The sequence below is a fragment of the Molossus molossus genome, unplaced genomic scaffold, assembly GCF_014108415.1.
Source record: "Molossus molossus isolate mMolMol1 unplaced genomic scaffold, mMolMol1.p scaffold_m16_p_24, whole genome shotgun sequence".
NCBI lineage: Eukaryota > Metazoa > Chordata > Mammalia > Chiroptera > Molossidae > Molossus > Molossus molossus.
This window is the reverse complement of record NW_023425360.1, coordinates 11,480,996-11,503,506: the sequence shown is the minus strand read 5'-3', so window position 1 is coordinate 11,503,506 and position 22,511 is coordinate 11,480,996. Positions and strand designations below refer to the sequence as shown.

The window sequence follows — 22,511 nt, the reverse complement described above, 5'->3', positions numbered from 1 at the left end:
TGCCCAAGAACTTAAAAAATAAATACATTGAGGAGGGCAGAGCACGAAAAATAATGGGAAAATTTATTTTGGCTTGAACGGGACAAAATTCAGTGTAAATCTAGTTCTTGGCTGGGGAGGAATATACGGTAAAAGTTTTCTAATGACCTACACGGTAAGATGCTTGGGACCCGAAATATAAACTCAAGCTTTTGCAAGAGTGAAACCGATGTATTAGGAAAAGGGTTTTCCTCTGGTGTGAGCCACACCTGTGGCTTTGTTTCTTCCTTATTTTTCTTTGGTTACCTGGTCCCACTTTAATTTTTTCACCTCTGTGTTCGGTTTGGTAGCTGACTGTTCTGTACCTGCTGGTTATCATGATGTGAGTACAGTGTGTGAAAATAATCTTGTGAATGTTTCCTGGGATTAGGAGGACCAACAGGTTCCTGGCCAAGAGAAGGAAGATGAGCCGTTGTCTCTATACAGTTATTCCATTGTGACAGAGACACATTTTTTTTAATTTTTATTCCTCACCCGAGGATATTTTTCCATTTCTCATTAGATAGAGTGGGAGGAAGGGAGAGAGAGAGACAGAGAGAAAGATCGATGTGATAGAGCCGCGTTGACTGGTTGCCTCCTGCACGACCCGACCAGGACCGGGCACGAACCGCCACCGAGGTCTGTGTCCTTGGCCGGAATCGAACCTGCGACTCCTTGGTCCTCAGGCTGACGCTCTCACCGCTGAGCCAAACCGGCCAGGGCGCGACAGGATTTTTTAAAAAACTGGTGACCGCACGTGGCCCCTTCTTGCCTCTCCTACCAGAAAATAATTTTTAAATGAATTAGAATCAAACTGGTTTTGATATCTGCGATTGGTTATGAGCAACCCCGTTCCCAAGGGTGGGTGCTGGAAGGAAAACATCCATTGATACGGCTTCGGCAGGCATCTGCTCGCTATCAAAGCCCCCCCCCCCCCCTCCAGCGCCTTGGTTCCTCAGAATCAGCTCCCCGATGGCTGTGAAGTGCAGAGCTGTCCAGACTCTTCCCAGCATGCAGTTCGCTGGGGGCCTCTGAAAAGGCACACGGGTTGCGTTGCCCCACGGTAGCGTCCAGCACCAGGGCACACACAGGCGAGCTGAGCGCCCCCGCGTGGGATCCCCCACGTGCGGCCCAGAGGCCTCTCCCCCTGGACACTGGGAACACAGGGGGCCCTCTTCTGCCCGCTGACCTGTGGACCACTGTGCAGCATCAGAGACTGGCGACTTGGCCCAGGGGGCCTGCACAGATGAATGGAGAGATTCAGTCGGGCCGGAGTCAGCCTTTAGCTACAGTCTGTTTAGAATTTCTTCGCGGACTCTTTATAGCTTGCTGTCGAACTCTAATTACCTACAAAAACAAACACCTTATTGTTACATAATCAAAGCCAATAAATCCTGCTAGCCTTCGGCCCTGCCCCTTGTTAGGTGACTGCGGTTTTCCCCGGGGAGTCTGTTGTCTCTGATTACTTCCAAGCCTTGGGAAGGAGGCGGCCCGAGGATGAAGGCACAGCCGCTGCATTCCCAGTCGCTCTGGTGCGCTGGGCTCGCATCAGCAGGCAGGGCCATGGGGGGGCCTGGGAAGGTCTAGGCAAGCCCTCGCTCTCAGGGGTGCTGCTGCCCGGCTGCTTCACAGACACCCAGCTCGGAAGCTGGCCCGTGTTTTGGAGTGGAGTGGAGCCGCTGAACCCCACACGCCTCAGGACCTGTGAACTAAGGATGAGCTGGTGTTCTCAGGGGACCCCAGCCTGGTCCATGCCCGCCAAGAAAATCCCTCGGTGAAAGTTTAGGAAAGGAAAGAGTATCCCTCTGTGCACCCTTAAACAGTCCCCAGGGGCTCGCATGGGCGTGCGCAGTGCAGCTCCTCCGCCAGGTACCCAGGGTTTCTGACGTGACGATCAGTGTGAGCCGTTATCCTTAGATCCCAGTGTCAGGAGGAAATTCCCTTTCCGTGTGGGGGACACATTGCGTTTATCAGACCATGAGTGCCGCATAAGCTAACGCTACCGTCTTTCCGCTTCGGCCGTCAGAAAACACAAAGCGAAGTTTCGGGTTCATTTTTAGCAGTTAACTCATCTGAGTCCTGGAAGGGTGTTTTTCTTCTTTCCAGTGTCTCTTTGTATGCATGGTGTTATTTGATTTATGTTATTTATTTACATGTTTTTATCAGTTTTTTAGAGAGAGAGGAAGGGAGACAGAAAAACATCCATGTGACAGAGAAACATCAGTTGGCTGCCTCCTGCACCCCCCTGTACTGGGGATCAAGCCTGCAACCCAGGCATGTGCCCTGACCAGGAATCGAACTGGGACCTCTCAGTCCATGGGATGATGCTCAAACCACTGAGCCACACTGGCTGGGCTGTATGGTTTTCTTTTTTAAAAAATTACTTTTTTATTTGTTAATTTTGGAGAAAGGAAGGGAGAGGAAGAGAGAGATAGAAACATCACTGAGAGAGAACATGGATTGACCACCTCCTGCATGCCCCCCAATGAGGATTCGGCCTACAACCTTGGCATATGTCCTGATCGGGAATTGAACCAGTGGCCTCTTGGCGCACGGGTCGATGCTCAACCACTGAGCCACCGTCCAGGCTGCGTGATTTTATTTTAAATATTATAGTTCATCTCTGGCCGGTTTGGCTCAGCGGGTAGAGCGTCAGCCTGTGGACCAGAGAGTCCCAGGTTCGGTTCCCACGAAGGGCACGTACCTCGGTTGCAGTTTGTCCCTGCCCCGGTTGGGGTCATGTGGGTGGCAACCAGTCGATGTTTCTCTCTCTCTCTCCCTCCATCTCTCCCTCCCACTCAATCTGAAGTTAAATATTATAATTCAGAAATAATTAATTTGGTGCCTTAAACCAGCTCCATCCCAATTTGCAATGAAATAGGTTCTAAGTGGCCAAAGAGATGGAGCGTCCCTGCCATGGTGATGCCGGCTAATAATGCTCTGATACTGTTGAAGTCGAACGGGCTCTCTCCTTTATCGAGCCCCTTGGTGTTAGTTCTGTGCACACGCTCCTGTGTCAGCCCTAGCAGGTGGGTGTCAGGTAGGAAACTGGTCTGACTGTTTGAAAAATGTCTACTCTGTGAGGAGGGCAGGGGCGTGAGCAGGGCAGGGACCTGATTCGCTCGCTCAGTGCTACAAGGACAGAGGGTGTGTGGATGCCACCACCTGCCCTGAGGTCACAGCTGGTACCCACAGCCCCAGGCAGGTCACGCGAAGCTAGGGGCCCTCCAGTGCCTGGAAGTCTCGAGGTTTCCGCCCCGGATGGGGCACCGTGCAGGTAGAAGTTCAGGACAGGGGGCACTGGAGCGTGTCCTGCTGCTGCCTGCCTGGGGACACACTTGCCTGGTGTGCAACACAGAACACGGGCCAAACCGTGGCCGCTGGGCAGAGGGTGGGTGAGGATCTGGGGAGCGGAGGCAAAGGAGGGGAAAGCTGTTCTGGGGGACACGTTCTCATAATTGGTGTCGACACCATTCAGAGGGAAAATAATTGCCTGGTCCCAGGACAGGAGGTTAGGAAAGTGATCCAGACCTGTGAAGAGGGGACTTGTCCGTGGTCCCTGCTGAGGAGGAGCCGGCGGAGATGTCGCGTGAACTCGGGCCGGACGGCCGGGCAGCCACGGCTCCTGCCTGCGCCCTTGGCCTGGTGCTCAGCTCGGCGGGCACAGCACAGGCATCGGGTGCGCTGGCTCTATGAGGAACACACACAGGACAGAGGGTTGGGCACATCCGTAACTGTTCAGAACTCCTGGAGGAGGTGTGTGGTAGCTGGAATTGGGCAGTTGCATCACAGATGGTTGGTCTTTCTTGCAGAACAGAAAGGGGCTCTGCAGGCAGGGGTGGTGCCCGGGCTCTGGTCTCGGCAGGCAAGTCCATGCTGGATTTCAGCGGGGCTCCTCCCTGCTGCCCGGGTCCGTCCCTCCATTCGCACTCTGCTCGCACGGCCTTGAGCAGGCAGACCTAAGGGCAGCTGGGCATGCTAGCCGGGTGCTCGGGCTTCACCCCCAGATGCTCAGAGCGCTTCCGGAGGACGACCTCCTTGGTGTCCGGCCCGGTCACAGTCTGTGTGTGCGCGTCCTCTGGGCCACAGCGGTCTCGTCCAGATTCCAGAGCCGTGCAAAGCATTCGGGCCTCATTTCCTGGTGGTATTGTTGTTGCGATTTGCTGCTGAAAACGGCAGGGTCTTGCACGTTCACTGACAAGCCTGGTCCTGTCCGCCCCAGCCTCCTCCCTCCTCCTCCGTCTTTGCTGAGCGCCCCCGGGGGTTGGCAAGGCCAGACGGCACCCAGCATGGCTCCAGCCCCCCAGATCCCCCCAGTCTCATGCTTCACAGCAGCCCCCTCCTCGCCCCCCCTCTCCCCCCCACACCAACAAAAGCAGAATTCCCTTCTGCCCTCCCAGGGGGGTGATTTGGAAGTGCGTGCGGGAACCTTGTAACCTTGGCCCTGTTTAATGGGCCTGTCCGCCCTACGCAGGAATGTGTCGCTGCCCGGCGGTCCCAGGAGTTCCAGGGATACTGCCCTGGCTTCCTCTGGAGTCTTCTCTGGACTCGGGGTCACATGTGAGGCGAGAACACGTCTAGTTCCCTGGCCAGCCTGGAGCCTGTCCTGATTTTTTTTTTTAAATATTTTTTCTTTGTTGATTTTAGAGAGAGAGGAAGGAAGAGGGAGAGAGAGAGAGAAACATCGATGAGAGAGAACATGGATTGGCTGCCTCCTGCACGCCCCCCACTGGGGGTTGGACCCACAACCTGGGCATGTGCCCCGACCGGGAATCGAACCGGCGACCTCTTGGTGCAGGGTCGACGCTCCACCACTGAGCCACACCGGACGGGCTCAGAGCCTGTCCTTAAGAGGACCTTGCCAACAGCCTCCCCCACTCTGCGCCGGCCGAGGGGACACAGAGGAAGCCGTGGAAAACTCTTTAGGGTGGTCCCACCCGCCTCTGAGGAGCCAGGCCCAGCAGCTTGATGTTCTCCCCGGGATGGTACCCCAGCTGGATCGGGGGCGTGTCCGCTCCCTCAGGAGCTTTCTTTCTGTGACAGCAAAGGTCACAGCGGCAGAGCTGTTCACCTTGAGTCCCCGGGTGGCCTGCCTTACCTAAAACGACGTCGGCCGAGATGGTGTTGGAAGAGACAGGACAGAGGTTGAGTTGGGCTGAAGAACCAAATTCTGATGTCCCCTCAGAACCTCCTCACAGGACAGACTGTTCCGGGCATTAGCCGAGAGCCAGCGCTCTCTGTAGCCTGCAGACCTTCTGGAAGCTTCGCCAAAGTGGCTTTTCTCATGTTGTCGAGCCGGAAGGGATGTGTGAAGTCGTCTTGGTCTCCTGCAGACGGTGAGTCAGCCTCCCTTCCCACGGCTGCACTGGCCGAGTGGAGACACGGACCAGAGCCGCAGGCCGTGGTGCGGGGTCCCCGGCACGCGGGACCCAGACCTGTGCGGAGGCCGAGCCGTCCCCGTGTGGCTCTCCTGGTAACTGTGTCTTCCTACCCGACCCGGAAACACACCTTCTGGCTGAGGTTTGCGAAGTGTGAGCGTTTCTCCACTGAAGTGCGCTGGTATGGACTGAAAGTGTAAGTCCCCTCAGAAGCCACAGGTGGAAATTTAAGCCCCATTCGGGGCTGAAGGTTGGGAGGCGATTAGCTGGTGAGGGTGGAGACCCTATGAATGTGATCAGTGCACTTGAAAGAAGAGGCCGGGGAGCTTGCTCCCCCCCCCCACCCCGTGCGGATACAAGGAGGCGACAGCCATCTGCAACCCAGGAACGGGCCCTCACCGGAACCAACCATGCTGGCACCCTGATCTGGGACTTCTGGTTCTAGAACTATGAGAAATAAGCCTCTGTAGGTGATAAGCCAACCCGTTTATGGCATTTTATTATAGCGGCTCGAGCGGCCCCAGACACGCCCCCATTCTCTCAAGGTATTTGGTAAAATCCTTGCTCATCCACCGCCCGGTGCGGGTGGGGAATTCCAAAGCAGAACCTGAGCGTGGCGGCACGTTCTCTGGGACCCTGGGAACTGGGCAGGGCCTTCCTCGCCCGTGTCCATTCGCGGGCAGAGGGCACTCGCTCACGCTGCCCCGAGGGGGCGGTGTTGCCGATGGCTGTGGCAGACGGGACCAGCCGAAGGGCTCGAGGGCCCCTGGGGGGGGGGGGGGGGCGTGCAATCAGGCACTTTGCTCCTGACATCAGAACAGGGCACCCGAGTTGGCAGGGACCCGAGTGAGGATCTGGCTCCTGGGGAAAAAAACCGTAACTCATAGACGGACCGAGAGCAAGACGGTCATCGGATTCCCAGCAGGTTGCTGGAAGCATCCCACAGACCTCATCCTGCTCACCAGAGCTGCACTCTGCGGGGTAGAGAAGGGGCAGGTGTCAGGTCCGCCTCGTGCTTCTCCGATGCTCGCTTATGATTATGGTCAGGAGCAGAGAGAGGAGAGGGAGGGGGTGGGTCAGCTTTGAGCGGAGCCGGGAAGAAGCCCGGGTTGTCGAGGTCCCTGGAGGTGCCGATGCTGTGGGGCAGGGCGGGCAGCCACCGGGAGACACGGGGCCCTGTGATGCTGGGGTGTGCTTTTTGGGGGGCTGGACGGTGCCCACGCCATGGCCCTGGCTTCCTCAGCTTACAGCCAGGTAGACTGTTGAAGAGAAGGAGGGACAGAGGAACCCTGATGGCCTTTATAAATGAAACTTGGTAACAGTGCCCCCCACACCAAGGAGATGGTGGGTCCCCTAGGATCCCTGACATGGGGCAGCTTTACGACACACTGGGGAGCACATGACAGGACCCTTGCCTGTGGCCCACCAGCACATGCAGGCTGGTCTCTTGTCAAAGGGGCCTTCCAGGAAGGAGCCTCGCTTCTTGGGGACACTCCTGGAAGACCCCTCTCCTGCCCCAGCCCAGCCTGACGTGTCCTAATTGACGTGTCAGTGTCCCTCGAGCTCCCCTATCAGAATCCGGCAGGGAGGAGTTTCACAAGGGGCAGGCTGGAGGGACACCATAGAATTGCATCTAGTGCCTTGCTCTTCGGACCGTGGTCTGAGGACCAGCAAGTATCACATCCCCTGCGAGCCTGTTAGAGACGCAGGGTCTAAGCCCACCAGGGGACACCTGCACGCACATCAAAGTGGCAGCCCTTTCCGCTCACCTCATCTCCGTGTGGTGCTCACTCCTAGCTGTATGCTGCCACAGTATACATATGTGAATGTGTGTACATGAATGTGTATATGAATATGTGTATATGCATGTATATAAAATGTGTACACCTATGTTTACATATGTGTACGTGTGTATATGTATACGCATACACAGACAGACCGTGAAGAAATTGCGCGATCCATTCCACAGCACTGCAATGAAGCGAGTGGTGGTCTTTTTTGCGGGTGGAAGGTGTTGCCTTCAGTGTGTAAAACATGCAACATCTGTGCGGCACCGTGAGACAAAGCGCAATTAACTGAGGCATGTCTGTGTGTACGTATGCGTGCCTGACCTGGTGGGGTGGAGGGAAAACCTTTTGCCTCGTGTTAAAGCTTTCTTCCCTGGGAGAGTCTTCAGAACAGCTTTCTTGCCCTGGTTTTGGCCTCTCTTGTTGTCACCTGTGCATTACGTCCCACCAGCAGGCTCCGGGGGGCCTTTGAGCAGCTTCCTGAGTTTGAGGCTAGGTCTCACCGGGCCTCGGCTCGGCTTGGAGACTAGATTCCTGCATAGACGAGGTTGGAGGAGCCGCCACCCATCCTTCCTGCTGAGAGACCCCCGCTCTAGTCCAAACGTCTAACGACACATCATGCAATCTGGGCCATTTGGGGGCAAACCCCAGAATGTCGACTCTCAGGTCCCGGCACACCTGCCGAAGAGCACGTCGCCCTGGGAAATGGGGCTTTTCCGTGTAGGACACGGGAGGAAGCCGCAGAATCTGAACACTGACAGAAATGCACAAGTCCGACAGCAGCATCCTCCTGGGGTCCTCGGCCTCCAGCCTCGAAACGCTGGGGTTCCTGCCTCGCCATCTCCCACTCGGGTGTCTTTTCCGTCTGGAGGCAGAAGCTGGTGTGTGAGGGGCTGTTTTCCCCGAGGGTGGCTTCCCGTCCACACTGCCCGTGACCTCTGTGTGCGCAGCCCAACCCACGGCCGCCCCGCTGGGGCAGTTACGGCGTCGGCACGTCAGCCCCTTGGTGGACGTTTGGATCCGAAATGGAATCATTTTCTATTTTCACATTTGACATTGCATTGCCCACGGTCTGCAAGACCAGGGCAGTTCCCGGAGTTGTATGGAAACTGCCGGAATTGGAGGGTGTGGAAGGAATCGACGCCTATGTTCTGAGCAGCTGGTCCACCCATGGGGCTGAGCCTGGAGGCTGCCTGGTCTTGGCCGTCGGTGGTTTTGATCTCTGACCCTTGTGCGTGGAGCTACTCCTACAAAGCGACTACAACACTCATTTCCTTGTGGAATAGGGCTCAGGAGAGCAAACGATGATGGCTGGTTTCCAAGGGAGAAAGAAAAGGAAGAGCCCTCCACCCCCCCAGCGACCCTGTTTTAAACTTGTGGGTTTGCAGGGGATTGTGAAGCCAGACGCCTTCATCCTGCCTTTGGTAAGTGAATTGCCTTCATCACCAGGCTACTTGTCATGACCTGGGTGCCTGACACTCGCTTCCTATGCACCCTGCGGCTGGGTACCCGTGTGAATGAAGACCCAGATAACGGAGGAGATCCTAAAGAGCACACGATTTGGGCTCTGTGCACCCAGATTGAGAGGATTTAGCAAACGAGCGTGGCAGCCCATCTTGATCATTGCGGAGGAAATGTACAGAGCGGTTGAGATTGAAAATGGGCAAATGCCGTCTTGCGAAAGGGAACAGAGACCAAAGGCATGCGAGCCAGACTTACACCAGGTGTCTGCAGGAAAGACACCAGAATTGGGGTGCTCGGGGTGCAAAGAGGCAATCCTAGAGCCCAACCAAGAATCCACTGGTGACCAGTCCTGTCCGGCAGATGGCGAAGAGGCAGGGAATGTGCATTTCACCACGGTTTCTGCAGACTCTTACAGTCCTAACGGGAAACTCCGGGAACTGTGGACAGGGACTGACGCAGTTAAGGGAGCTTGTGACCGTTGGACAACCTTCCTCGCAGCGTGATCATTGGTAGAGAGAGGTCTACCTGGGACGGAGGCTTCCCACCTGCCACGGGCTCCCTGAGTTAGCATTTCAGTCCTGACTGCACGGGGAGGGGACTCCGTGCGCATGGGTATCAGGCGTCGAGAGATGGCACACGGTTCTTGAGCATGAGGCTCATCAGTGGTGCCTCGGCAGTTCAGACCAGTTAGTCTGCTCCGTCAGGGTTGCCAACTTGGACACCAATTTCTTCTGCAAGCTTCAGTTGAAAGCAGACCGTTCCATAAAAGCCATCAAAATTATTTTTTTAAAAAGGAACGAGGAGGGGGAGGCACATGGCACATTGCTCTATCCAGTTTCTCTTCTGCTCCCGGAGCACGAGAGTCCACCAAGCTGGGTCGCACGAGGCCAGTGGCAGCCGCCGCCCTGGGCTTGGGGGTGGAGACCCTGACACCGGGATTTCTCTGCTAGGACCACCGTGCTGAGAGGCCTGCCATCTGGAACACTTTCCTTTGACCTAGCAGGTGGGATGCTCTGGGGAGGGCCTCCCTTCCGGTCTTAATAACCTGTTATCAACTACGAAGTTGCCACTGGTAAAAACATCAGTTACTGTTTAAGCGATACTCTGGCACCGCTTGAACCACATCCCACCCTCTGAGCACGAGACCGGCTCTGATCCACCATCCAGAGAGGCTTTGGGGAAGAGCCGTGTACACAGTCATTAAGGCAGCCAGAGGAAGGTATTTTTATCCCGTAAATCGGATACCAGTTAAGCAGCAGTCATTACTGCAGAAGCCTGTAATTTATACCGGAGGAAGTGAAGATTTCTTCTAAAGATAAAAAGAATTGCTTAAGAAGAGCCTCAGAGAAGGGGGGTGGGGGGTGAAATGGCAGGAACACAGCCTCCAATGTCCCAGCGGTGGGGAAAGTCCAAAGACAAACTCTTGTTGTCCGAGAAACGGTGAGTCCGAGTACGCAGGCTTCACTCGAAGTGGCATTTAATCGTTTAGCGGTCGTGGGGTTACCGTGTCTGAAACCCCCCTGCTCCTTAGCCTATCCCCCTTCAGGATAGACTTGGTGGGTGAACAGGCGGGCCTTGCACCTTGCGTGTGCCCAGAACCTACCAGCGGCTGCTCCTAAACTTGCCCCCGCGGGGTTGTCTCATAACATGATTTTAACGTTGGCTTGAAAACAGACGAGTGTGTGGCCTTATGTGTCATTTAAAAAAAAAAACACAACAATGAAGAATCCAGATGTTCGGGTCACACCTCGTACCAATGAAATCGGAAACGGGTGGTAAAGAGCCAGGCATCAGAACTTTCTAGAACCCTCCAGGAGATTGCACCGTGGGGCCACCTTTGAGAACCAGTGCTTCACGGACACCGAACCGTGTCCCTTTTGGAGTGAGGATTCTAGAGTCTGCCTTTGCAATTCTGTCCTGTCTCATCAGGCAGGATGCCACTTGCCACAGAGCTGGGCAGGGATGGCAGAGTCCCCCCTGTTCCTTGTGGGAGCTGTGGACTCAAGACAAAGGGTGCCCAGGATGCTCTCAGACCCCCCATCTGCCTCCTAAATAAGAGGCAAGGAGACCATATATCCGTGAGGGTAAAATCTTGGAAGAGAAATTCTTAGATACTGTCGAACTGGTGTTATGTAGCTCAGCCGGTTCCGTGAACGTACGGACACTTCTCAGTGCCATCTGTGGGTGGCGCTGGGCCAGGCTGTGGGCAGGTGCTGGGCTGTGGAGGTGTGCGGAAGGGGGGCCTCGAGAGGACCCTGGCGCTTGGGACCCCAGGCAGGAGGGATCTCTCTCAGCCTGAGAGGGTCTCGGTTGCTGCTGCAACGTAGGAGTGACCAGCAGTCTGGGCCTTACAGGAAGGGGAGGAATTAGGTGGTGGGATGGGCAAAGGGGGTGTCCAGATAGGAGCTGGTGAAGGGCAGGAGCAAAGGCACTGGGGCAGTGAGGTCTGGTAGGAATTGTCCTGCAAGTACTTGCTGTGGGGCAGTGGCTGGCACCTCCTGGAGCTGCACCCCTCTTGGGCCTGGTCAGTGGCATGCACCTCACAGCTCTGGGAGTATAAATGCCAACTCCCACACCCCCAACCCACCCACCCTCAGCCCCCTGGGCAAGGTGGAAGAGGCGGAGCATAAATAATTGGGCCATAAAGCCCTCCTGGTGTGTGGTTTCTAAGGAAAGGAGGAGGGGCTGGTCATTAGGGGCTGGAAGCAGCCTGTCCTTGGGTTTCTGCTGCCTGGGGCTGCCTGGGGCCTTTGATGTCCCTGAGGGGCCTTTGAACTTTGGGAGCAGTTGGTTCTCGCTCAGCATCAGCTCCCTCCTGCAGGTCTGCCCAGACCCCTTTGAAGGGAATAGGAAGTGCTGGGGGCCGCTTTCCAAAGCCTATTAAAACAACAGCCCTGGAAAAATTGGGGGCAGAGATTGCTTCCGAGGGGTGGGTGGGGGGCGGGGACGTCAGAAACTGCCCTGTGTCCTGCCCACATGAATCCATTTCTTTAGTGCAATCCTGAACTACAAGGACTTTTTATGGGACGTGACAAGCCCACATCATAAGGAAAAGTAAAGTTCTCAAAACACCGGAGATCCTTTGGGAACAGCACTACCAGTGAAAAGGACCAGGGAGCCCTGGCCGGTTTGGCTCAGCGGTTGGAGCGGCGGCCTGCGGTCCAGAGAGACATGGGTTCGGTTCCCGCTAAGGGCATGTACCTCGGTTGCAGTTTGTCCCCGGCCGTGGTTGGTCGTGCGGGTGGCAGCCGCTCGATGTGTCCCTTCACATCGATGTTTCTCTCTCTCTCTCTCTCTCTCTCTCTCTCTCTCTCTCTCTCTCTTCCTCTCTCTCCCTCCTGCTCTATCTGAACAAAAAATGGAAAAATGTCCTCAGGTGAGGATAAAAAAAAAAAAGAAAGAAAGAAAAGGACCAGGGAAAGGAGGGAAGGCGTGTCCCTTCCCCGAATTCTGCTGCCTTGTCAGAGGTAGCGTTTCTTCGGGACACCCTGCAGCCTTTGGATCTGAGTCCGTGTGGTCCTCTCTGGAATAGTCCCTCACTTTAGGAGGCTGTGTCCTGATGCCATCCTTCTAAATTTCTCAGGAACCTCTCCCCGGAATCGGCTTCAGGTGCCCCCTCACCCCACAGGTGAGAAATCAACACAGCTTTGTGGAATGTTTTTGGTTTTTGGTGAAACTTTTACATCTCCTTTGCCTCCAAGTCTGTCCGTGTACTGATGCCCATGTTTGCACGGCGTGGTTCTGCATGGACTCGCTGGATGCTCCGAGCAGTGAGGACCTGTGGGGAGAAGGCTAGGAGCCTACCAAGCAGCTGCCACTGACTTGTCCACGTGTTCACGTGGGGGGCCTTCCCATCATGGAGTCGCTGATGAGGCAGTGGGAGGAAGGACCCCGCAGGTGTCCCCTCTCCTGTGTGTCGTGTAGACCCAGCTGTCTGCTTTCATTCTGCACCGTCACTGAGCCCTGCCTGTGCCCAGCCCTGTTCTGTGAGCAGAGGAGAGTGAGCGAGACCGTCTTCGTCATGTGGGCACAGGGCCAGGGTCGGACGGCTCAGGCAGCAGATCTGTCAGAGCCAGGGAGCAGCTGTTCCCGGACACGCAGTAGCTTCAGCCCCGTGGGCCTGGCTCTCAGGCCTTGACCAGCCCCAGGCTGCCGGGAGAGAAGAAGGAACAGGAGGCTGTGCCAGGGGCCGGCATCTCTGTTCCCTTCCTGTGAACCGCAGCACATGGCACAGGCCAGTGGTCACAGTGCCTCGGGCTCCTGGGCGTGTCCGCAGGCCTGGGGAGTTGACCACCTGCCGAAAGCTTCTAATCAGGGGTGTCCCATGCGCAGCCCTGGGCCGCATGCGCGAGAACAGGCAGGATCTGCCCGTTGAGCTCGCTGTGGCTGAAATGGAATTTAGAGGCATTTGAACGGCAGTTCACCATGAGCCCACCTTCCCGTGTGCGTGACTTCTCCCCACTCCCTCATCCGCTTTGCAGCCATCCACGGGCATCCGCGTTTGCAGCTTGGGGCTGAGCATCTTCACTCGGGCGTGTACTGGGAAGAAAGAGGAGAGGCCATCTGCCCCCAGCCCACTTCTTGCCAGGCCCCGTGGTGCCTGCCGCCCCTTGTAACCTGACCTCCGTTCCTTTAGGACATGAACTCCATGGAAGCAGGGGCCTGGCCCGGCCAGCACCCAGGAAAGTGTCTGGTCATAGAAGGCATTTGACAGATAACTGAGTGAATGAGTGAATGAATGAGTGAGTAAATGAATGAATGAGTGAATGAATGAGTGAGTGAATGAATGAATGAGTGAGTGAGTGAATGAGTGAGTGAGTGAATGAATGAATGAGTGAGTGAGTGAATGAATGAGTGAGTGAGTGAATGAGTGAGTGAGTGAATGAATGAATGAGTGAATGAATGAGTGAGTGAGTGAATGAATGAATGAATGAGTGAGTGAATGAGTGAGTGAGTGAATGAATGAATGAGTGAGTGAGTGAATGAATGAATGAGTGAGTGAATGAATGACACTCAGCACAGGTTTGAACTTCCCAGCTCCACTTAAACACATGGACTGTTTTCATTATAGAGATTGAAAAAGTTTTTGGAGATTTGCGACAATTGGGAAACTCACGGAGGAACCTTACGATTTTCTTGGTAACATTTTCTTTCCTCAGCTTACTTTGTTGTAAGAACACAGCGCATAGAACATATACAGACTGTGTGTGAATCGGCTGTTTATGTCCTCAGCAGGGCTGCTGGTCAACAGTAGGCTCTTAGCAGTTCCATTCAAGGGGGTCGCCTGGCCGGTGTGGCTCAGTGGTGGAGCATCGACCCTGCACCAAAGGTCGCTGGTTTGATTACCGGTCAGGGCACATGCCCAGGTTGTGGGCCCGATCCCCAGTGGGGGGCATGCAGAAAGTGGCCAATCCATGTTCTCTCTCGTCGATGTTTCTATCTCTCTCTTTCTCTCCCTTCTTTTCTCTCTAAAAAATCAATAAAGAAATAAACATTTTTTTTTTAATAGATTAAAATAAATTCGAGAGGGTCAGATGTACATCCGGATTTTTGATTGCACAGGGGTCAGCACCCTTAATGCCCTCAGGTCAAAGGTCGCCTGCATTATTCTCTCCATTTTGTTGGAGAAGAGAAACAGGCTCGGGTATGACATTGTCTCTCCGAGGCAGGGCTGCGATTCTCATCCAGGCTGACCTCACGCCACGGCCGGGACTCAGAAATGTCACGCTCTGCTTCTCTGTGAGAAGGAGATTTTGTTTGTTTGTTTGTTTATTATTACTTTTTTTTTAATCCTCACCCGAGGACATTTTTCCATTTTGTGTTCAGATAGAGCGGGAGGGAGAGAGAGAGAGAAACATCGATGTGAAAGGGACACATTGAGTGGCTGCCTCCCGCACGACCCTAACCAGGGCCGGGGACAAATTGCAACCGAGGTAAGTGCCCTTAGCGGGAACCGAACCCGGGTCTCTCTGGACCGCAGGCCGACGCTCTAACCACTGAGCCAAATCAGCCAGAGCAAGAAGGAGATTTTATAGCATCCTCATTGGCGGTTCACGTATTTTCATCAGGACTCTCAGAAAACTGGGGTCTGGCCGGGCCGCGGAGCTGGCCGCCGTATGTGCGGGGAGGTGGCACTCACCGGAGCCATTTCCCTGGGCTCTCATCCCACCCCATATGTTCATGTCACAGACTCAGGCAAGGCTACTCAGGAGAGGGGACCTGCTTTGTAACCCTGACATCAAATCCCAAAGCTCGGAGAGGGACACCCAGGCTGGGAGTCCAGGGAGAACTGGCGTGTTACTTGTGTCAAGATAAAATCAGCTCAGGCCCTTAGCATCGTGTCTGATGAATCTCTGGGCCACACGTGACATGAGAGGCCCGTCTGTGTCCTTAATCCCACAGTCACCAAAAGTTAAAATTACCGTGTGTGCTTAACACTACTCTTGTCTGTTAAATACAATGTTGCCAGCAGTAATACATGGCCTGGGACAGAAACCTACACTCACATGAGTTTCTCCGTCAAGTAGTCCTTACTGTAAACTAAAAATAGCCTCCACGGTAGTTGATGTGAACCGCAAATATCGAGGCTCCCAGCCCCGGTTCAGCAAACTGGAACTTGATGAGGTGCTTGGTTAGCCTTGCAGGAACAGGCATTGCTGATACGCGTGGGTTTGAGAGTGAATAAGGGGATGCTCTGTAAGCCGCCTTCAGCTGATGGGTGCAGGGTGGGTGATTCCGGATGGAGCAGGAGCACCAGGCGCTGTGCCCACAGAGGACGGGAAAACTCTAGTCAGGGATGGTGCGCTGTGGACCGTTATGTCTTCTAGTCCAGCCCTGGCACATGGGAAACTGCTAATAAGTATTTTTAGCCCTGGCCGGTTGCTCAATGGTTAGAGCATCAGCCGGTGAACCCGAGGGGCTCGGATTTTATTCCTGGTCAAGAGCATGTACCTGGGTTGCAGGTTTGATCCCTGGCCCCTGTCGGGGTCGTGCAGGAGGCAACCAGTCGATGGTTCTCTCTCTTTCTCTCTCTCTTTCTCCCTCCCTCCTTTCCATTCTTTATGATAATCAGTGGGAAAATATCTTTGAGTAAGGATTAACAAAACAAAAAAATTTTTTTAATGCATGAAAGATTCTCCCCCTACTGGGCTGTTGATAAAGAAGGGTTTCTTGTCCTGGCCGGTTTGGCTCAGCGGTTGGAGCGTCGGCCTGCGGTCCAGAGAGACCCGGGTTCGGTTCCCGCTAAGGGCACGTACCTCGGTTGCAGTTGGTCCCCGGCCCTGGTTGGTCGTGCAGGTGGCAGCCACTCGATGTGTCCCTTTCACATCGATGTTTCTCTCTTTCTCCCTTCCTCTCTCTCCCTCCCGCTCTATCTGAACAAAAAATGGAAAAATGTCCTCAGGTGAGGATAAAAAAAAAAAAAAAAGGGTTTCTTTCGCACATCAGGTCTCTGCCCTTAAAGCCACAGGCCGCCCGACCTGGTGTGTTCTGTGTCTCAGTTTACCCCAGTGACAGCCTGTGTGTCACTAAGGTCAGTGGTCAGCATATAGCGCGTGGTCGGTCACCCATGTCTAGACGGGCATCCTGGCATTATCAGTACCTCTGGGCAGGGCAGCGACAGGTGTGATCTTGGTGGACCCAGGTGCTGATGTGAAAGACTGAGAGGCACATTTTTAATCCTTTTGATGATTCTGCACAACGACATCCTATAAATCGAAGTCTTGCATGGTTCCTACCAGCCCTTCAGAGTGGCATCTCTTTAAGGCAACAAAACACGTAGATCATGAACTGTGGGGTATTTTATTTTAGTGCTGAAAAGCAATCCTGATCATCGGAAACTCACAGTTTAGGAACGATAGTATCACAGTTAATACACAGGGGAACCTCGGTTCTGGAACTTAATTCGTTCCGAAGGCTGTTCGAGAAGCGGTGTGTTTGCAAACCGAAATCATTTTTTCCCCTTAGAAATAATGTCAATGGAATGAATTTGTTCAGACCCCCGAATGATTCCCTCTTTTAACCTTTCTTATATACAGTACATGTCCGATGTACTGTTTAATCAATAGACAAACACTTCTTTTTTTTTATCCTCATCCGAGGACATTTTTCCATTTTTTGTACAGATAGAGTGGGAGGGAGAGAGAGGAAGAGAGAGAAACATCGACGTGAAAGGGATACATCGAGTGGCTGCCACCCGCACGACCAACCAGGGCCGGGGACAAACTGCAACCGAGGTACATGCCCTTAGCGGGAACCGAACTCGGGTCTCTCCGGACGGCAGGCGGACGCTCTAACCGCTGAGCCAAACCGGCCAGAGCAACAAACACTTCTTAAATGTATCGAACCACCCTGCTCGCCCTCCATGAGCTGCTTTCAGCCCTAATTCCAGGGTGTCTTTCAGGAGGTGAGATGTGGCCTCTTCGCTTTTCACATGTCCCTGCCCCCGAAACGCTGTCACCGGCTGACTGCTGTTCGCTGATCCAAATGAGCAACAGCTTCTCCAGCCTCTTCGATGGCCCGTGGTGATTGTTCCTTTCACACGGTTGGCAGCATCGTCACTCTTGACGACCTCTTTGTGTTTTAAAATTGTGCTAACTGTCCGTGTCACCAGCAGCAAAAGCGGAAAAGAAAAGAAAAAAAAAAGCCCACGAAAATATTCACAGTACAATTTCCTGAGACATTGCCAACGTGAGAGGGTTAGCGGTCAACTGACCTACATTCTCTGCTTTGTGGCCCGAGAGACACTTGTCATGCCGATGTATCCACATGAAAGGAAAGGTGGTCAGGTTGGGAGCCACCGATGTTTTGCTCAAAAACCGAGACAGTGTTTTTCGGGAACAACTTGGTCGAGAAAGCAATGGTTGGAGATGGGAGGCCTCCGAGAACCGCGGCCCGACTGAAATGTGTTCGTTCGTGTATCATTTGTTGTTTAGCAGATGCTGCCGTGCCTTTGGCTCTGTCTCCATTCACTGAGTAAGCAAAGCATCACCCTCCTCTAGCTCCCTGGGAGCTCGTGACGATTGGTCTGCACTGTGAGGACAGCAGAGTACCGACCAGGTGTCACACCTGTCACTTGTGTATTCAAGACTGAAGTTAAGAATAGGTGCTAGACTGGAAGTAGAGATGAGAAGTCTATAGTGTAAGTGTCCCTGTCTCCTTTTCCTTCCTTCGGGCAGCTTGGGGATGAACCATGACGATGACCACTCGTCCTGCGCCGGCAGGTCCCACATCATGTCGGGAGAGTGGGTGAAAGGCCGGAACCCCAGCGACCTCTCCTGGTCCTCCTGCAGTCGAGATGACCTTGAAAACTTCCTCAAGTAAGTCCTCGAATCGTTCTAAACCTTCCATGCAGTAGAAAGTACTTCCAGAAGGCCTAGCAATTGGGTCTCGGCAAGTATGAGAAAGGGAAATGAATCTCTGAGAATTTTCCCAGCTGGCCTAAAGCAGTGCTCAGTGCAGGGTCTCCTCGCTCTGCCAAACTTCCTCCCACATATGCATCGGTGTGACGTGGGCACCTGGTGTGACGTGGGCACGTGGTGCGACGTGGGCACCTGGTGTGACGTGTGCACATGGTGTGATGTGGGCACTTGGTGTGACTTGTGCACATGGTGTGACGTGTGCACGTGGTGTGATGTGGGCACTTGGTGTGACTTGTGCACGTGGTGTGACGTGGGCACGTGGTGTGACGTGGGCACTTGGTGTGACTTGTGCACGTGGTGTGACGTGGGCACTTGGTGTGACTTGTGCACGTGGTGCGACGTGGGCACGTGGTGCGACGTGGGCACGTGGTGCGACGTGGGCACCTGGTGTGACGTGTGCACCTGGTGTGACGTGGGCACTTGGTGTGACGTGGGCACGTGGTGTGACGTGTGCACGTGGTGTGACGTGTGCACCTGGTGTGACGTGGGCACGTGGTGTGACGTGGGCACGTGGTGTGACATGGGCACGTGGTGTGACGTGGGTACCTGGTGTGACGTGGGCACGTGGTGTGACGTGGGCACGTGGTGTGACGTGTGCCCCTGGTGTGACGTGTGCCCCTGGTGTGACGTGTGCACCTGGTGTGATGTGTGCACCTGGTGTGACCTGTGCATGTGGTGTGATGTGTGCACGTGGGCACCTGGTGTGATGTTGGGCACCCAGCTGGTATTCATAAATGCTTGTAGGTTGATTGAAATATCAACACAGTGACCATGTCTTGAAGCCTGTTTCATTGCTCTGTGGTGTTTTGACCGTGAGTGACCACCACAGTGGTGGCTGTGGCTGCTCTAGAACAGACATGTCCTCAGTGCTTAGGCCGCTCACCTCTGATCGGGGCGTGCACTAGCTGGGGACACGGGCTCGCCCACCTCCCTCACGTGCGGGGAGGTTTGTGTCACTGACTTTTCCTAGAATGCGTCTGCACATTCTCAGATTCCTGTGGGAGAAACGACCCTCTGATTGTAGATGTTTGTCGAACAGAGTCTGTGCCCATGTACAACGTGGGTCCCTAGGGTCAGGACCTCAGGGCTGGACGTACAGTTTTGATGGCAGAGCCCAAGCTTCCCCACTTGGCTGCATTCATGCGTACACCCCGTGGAGTTGGAGGGGCCTCGGTGAGTCTCACCACGGTGGAGCGCAGGGGCCAGCGACACGTGCAAGTCCCCGGTGACTTCGGGTGGACCAGCCACGGCATTGCCTGGCTTCTGTCCTCATCCTGGGTCTTTCATGGTGTTCCCTGTAGACAGGACAGTTCAGTGGTACACGAGGCTTAAAAACGGACTCATTCATCGAATACAGTCTATTTCCTACCGAGTGCCTGAAGCAACAGAGTCTGAATGAAATGCCGTAAGACACTTGACATTTCATTTTACCCAGAGGGTCCATGAAACAAGGCAGGAGTTTTCACGTGTTCGTACACCAGCGCTGGCCCCAGTGCCTGTAAGTGGTATGTGTGGGGGTGAGTGTGTACTCAGGTGCACGTAACTCTCCTCCCAGGCTCTCCTCCCAGGTCTCAGCAGGAGGCTGGCTTTTGTTTCTACTGCCTTGTTTTAGGAGGGAAACAAATAAAAGCATTCGAGTCTTTACCATCCTAATGGAACTACAGCTCACAGCCCCGTTCAGTTTTCCGGAGATGTTCTCAGCATCTCCGCATGTCCCCATCCTGGGTGAAGTGTGGAGGTCCTTTGCGGAGTGTGTCCCCGGGCCCCTTTGGAGGGATGCAGAGGTGTCATCAGGTGGGACCCCCGGGCCGGCCAGTTGCCACAGCCCTCCAAGCCCTCCAAGAGCATCTGCAGACTTGGAAACAAGCGCTTTGTTTTTATTTAAAATAAAGCAAAACAACCCTGGCTCCTAATGAAGAAAATTTTCTTTTCTTTGTGGTAACTTTTGCTCAAAGCCACAGCGTAAGGAAATATCAGAGGGATCTGTTTCAAAAGCACTTTCATCCAAGAACATGCTCAGACTCCCCAGGAAAGTACATGAGCCTCCTGGGTGTTCTTCCCAGGTCTTTCCTAGTTGCCAACCCCTCGCTGCCTTTCAGTCAGGATGCCCCCCAGCCACGTGGCAAAGGAGGGAGTCTGTGTTTGCCGCCTGGTTGTCTCCCCATGTAATGTGGAGGTGCACCCTTCTTGGTGACCGAAACTCAGAGCAAACCCCGAGCAGTGTGTTTGCAAGTCGACTTGCCTCTTGGCTGTTTCAGGTCGAAAGTCAGCACCTGTTTGCTGGTCACGGACCCCAGGAGCCAGCACGCGGTGCGCCTGCCTCACAAGCTGCCTGGCATGCACTACAGCGCCAACGAGCAATGCCAGATCCTGTTTGGCACCAATGCCACCTTCTGCAGAAACATGGAGGTAAGTGGCCCCGGGCGGGGGGGTGGCTCAGGAAGGAGCGTCTGGCTTCTGCTGGCGAGCACAGGTATTCACACTCCACACACATGTGCACACACACACACATGTGCACACACACGTGTATATGCACAGACACACACACACATGTGCATATCATCCACTGCCAGGGAAATTTGCACAGTGCATGCATAGAGGGCTGCATATACACACACACATACATTCACACACACGCACGCACACACACATGTATATGCACAGACACACACACAGACATGCATATACATCCACTGCCAGGGAAATTTGCACAGTGCATGCATAGAGGGCTGCATGCACACACACACACATACATTCACACACACACATGCACACATATACATACTTGTGTGCACTCTCATACACACAGGCACACATACACACACACAGTCACACACACTTGCACACTCATAGGCAGCGTGATGTTTCAGAATTACTACCGACACTAATACTTGTTTTGTTTCGTTAATCCTTACCCAAGGATATTTTTCATTGATTTTTAGATACAGTGGAGTGGAGGGAGGAGGAGGAGAGAAACATCAATAGGAGAGAGATACATCAATTGGTTGCCTCCTGCATAACCCTAACTGGGGCCAGGGATCGAACCTGCAACCCAGGTAAATGCCCTTGACTGGGAATCAAACCTGTGACCCTTTACTCCGAGGGCCGATGCTCTAACTGCTGAGCCAAACCGACCAGGGCTTGTTGTTGTTGTTTTTTAATCTAAAGGTATTTCTTTCTTTCTCTTTTCATAGCCTAATGTCTTAACATGAAAATTTTAAGACGCTAGGGAAAAGAAAACTAACCCATCCTTCTTTGGGGGCCGCTCTGCCCACGGTGCCACCGTCCCAGGGCTGGTGGGATGTTGCAGGCCCAGCTGAGCTGACTACAGGAGCAGGATTGAGGAGCAGGATTGGTCGGGTGGGGGCTGGGCAGAGACTGCCTCGATCCTGAGAGCTGCGGCCATCCTGTCTCTGGAGGCCAGGTGACTGTGCACCAGCTGGGCGTGGAGAAATAGAGTCAGGGGGCCACACAGGCTGGAGGGGCTCACGGTCCCTGGGCCGTCACAGGGAACCGTGACTGCAGCCCTCGAGATGGAGCTTCAAACCCCACTTAACAGATGAGAAAAGAGAGGCTAAGGGAAGTTAGGTAACAAGTCAGGTCACCCAGCCAGAAAGGGGTGGTCTGGAGACCACGGCCCAGCATGTCTGTCACCAGGGGGGACAGTCTTCCCAAAAGAGACCCCAAAGGGCAGGAAGGTGACCTGGTATTTTATTTTCCTTCATTCGTATCTTTTTGTTTGGCGGGGACAATGAGAAGTCAACACTAATGACCAGCCCAGCTAGCAAATATATAAGCTGAAAATACAAATGTATATATAAATGGAGATCTTCCTGTTTTATAAGTTACAATGGAGCTGAACCCTTATTCCTACAGCTCACCAGAACCACACAGTGTTTTCCTGTCTGCCTTTTCTGTGAGTTTTCCCAGGGCTAAAGGAAAATTGGCATATCCTTCCTCTTCATTTCACATGAAGACAGTGAAAGATGGATAATAACAGTAAACCAACCAGTAAATAATGCAACAGAGTTACAGCTCGTAAGTCAACAAAGGAAATACATTGTTACCCCTGTGACCCCTTAAGCCCATGGAAGGATGGGTTGAAAATGCGTATTAGTCATTTATAGTCTGTGTCACTAAGAAAGCGATACAACTTACATTCGTTCAGGGTCTTGACATATTCTATCTAGATGTTGGCTCCCTTGGGGCCCCATGACCATCCGTGTCTCTAAATCAACAGCCCTGTCCCATTCTCCACATCAGTAATCACACCAGTGACATGACGCTTTGTGATGTCTCTCGTTGTCTCAGAGAACCGTGATATCAGGTGCTCCACCAAATGCCCCAGCTCCCTTGCAGGGCCTTTAATAGGAAGAGAAAAAAAAAAAAAAAGATACTGCCCACTAGATGCCATTAAAAAGAAAGCAAAACACTCCTAGCCAGGA

At 53.8% G+C, this 22,511-nt stretch overlaps 1 protein-coding gene across 1 annotated transcript in view; it reads left to right on the top strand.

The window, feature by feature from the left end:
* ADAMTS17 (ADAM metallopeptidase with thrombospondin type 1 motif 17) overlaps positions 1-22,511 on the top strand; it is a 213,310-nt gene that overhangs the window by 88,204 nt on the left and 102,595 nt on the right. Inside the window, exons 9-10 of the mRNA XM_036278118.1 lie at positions 17,824-17,964; positions 20,325-20,475. Coding sequence (XP_036134011.1) covers positions 17,824-17,964; positions 20,325-20,475 — 292 coding nt within the window. The remainder of the gene's footprint in view (positions 1-17,823; positions 17,965-20,324; positions 20,476-22,511) is intronic.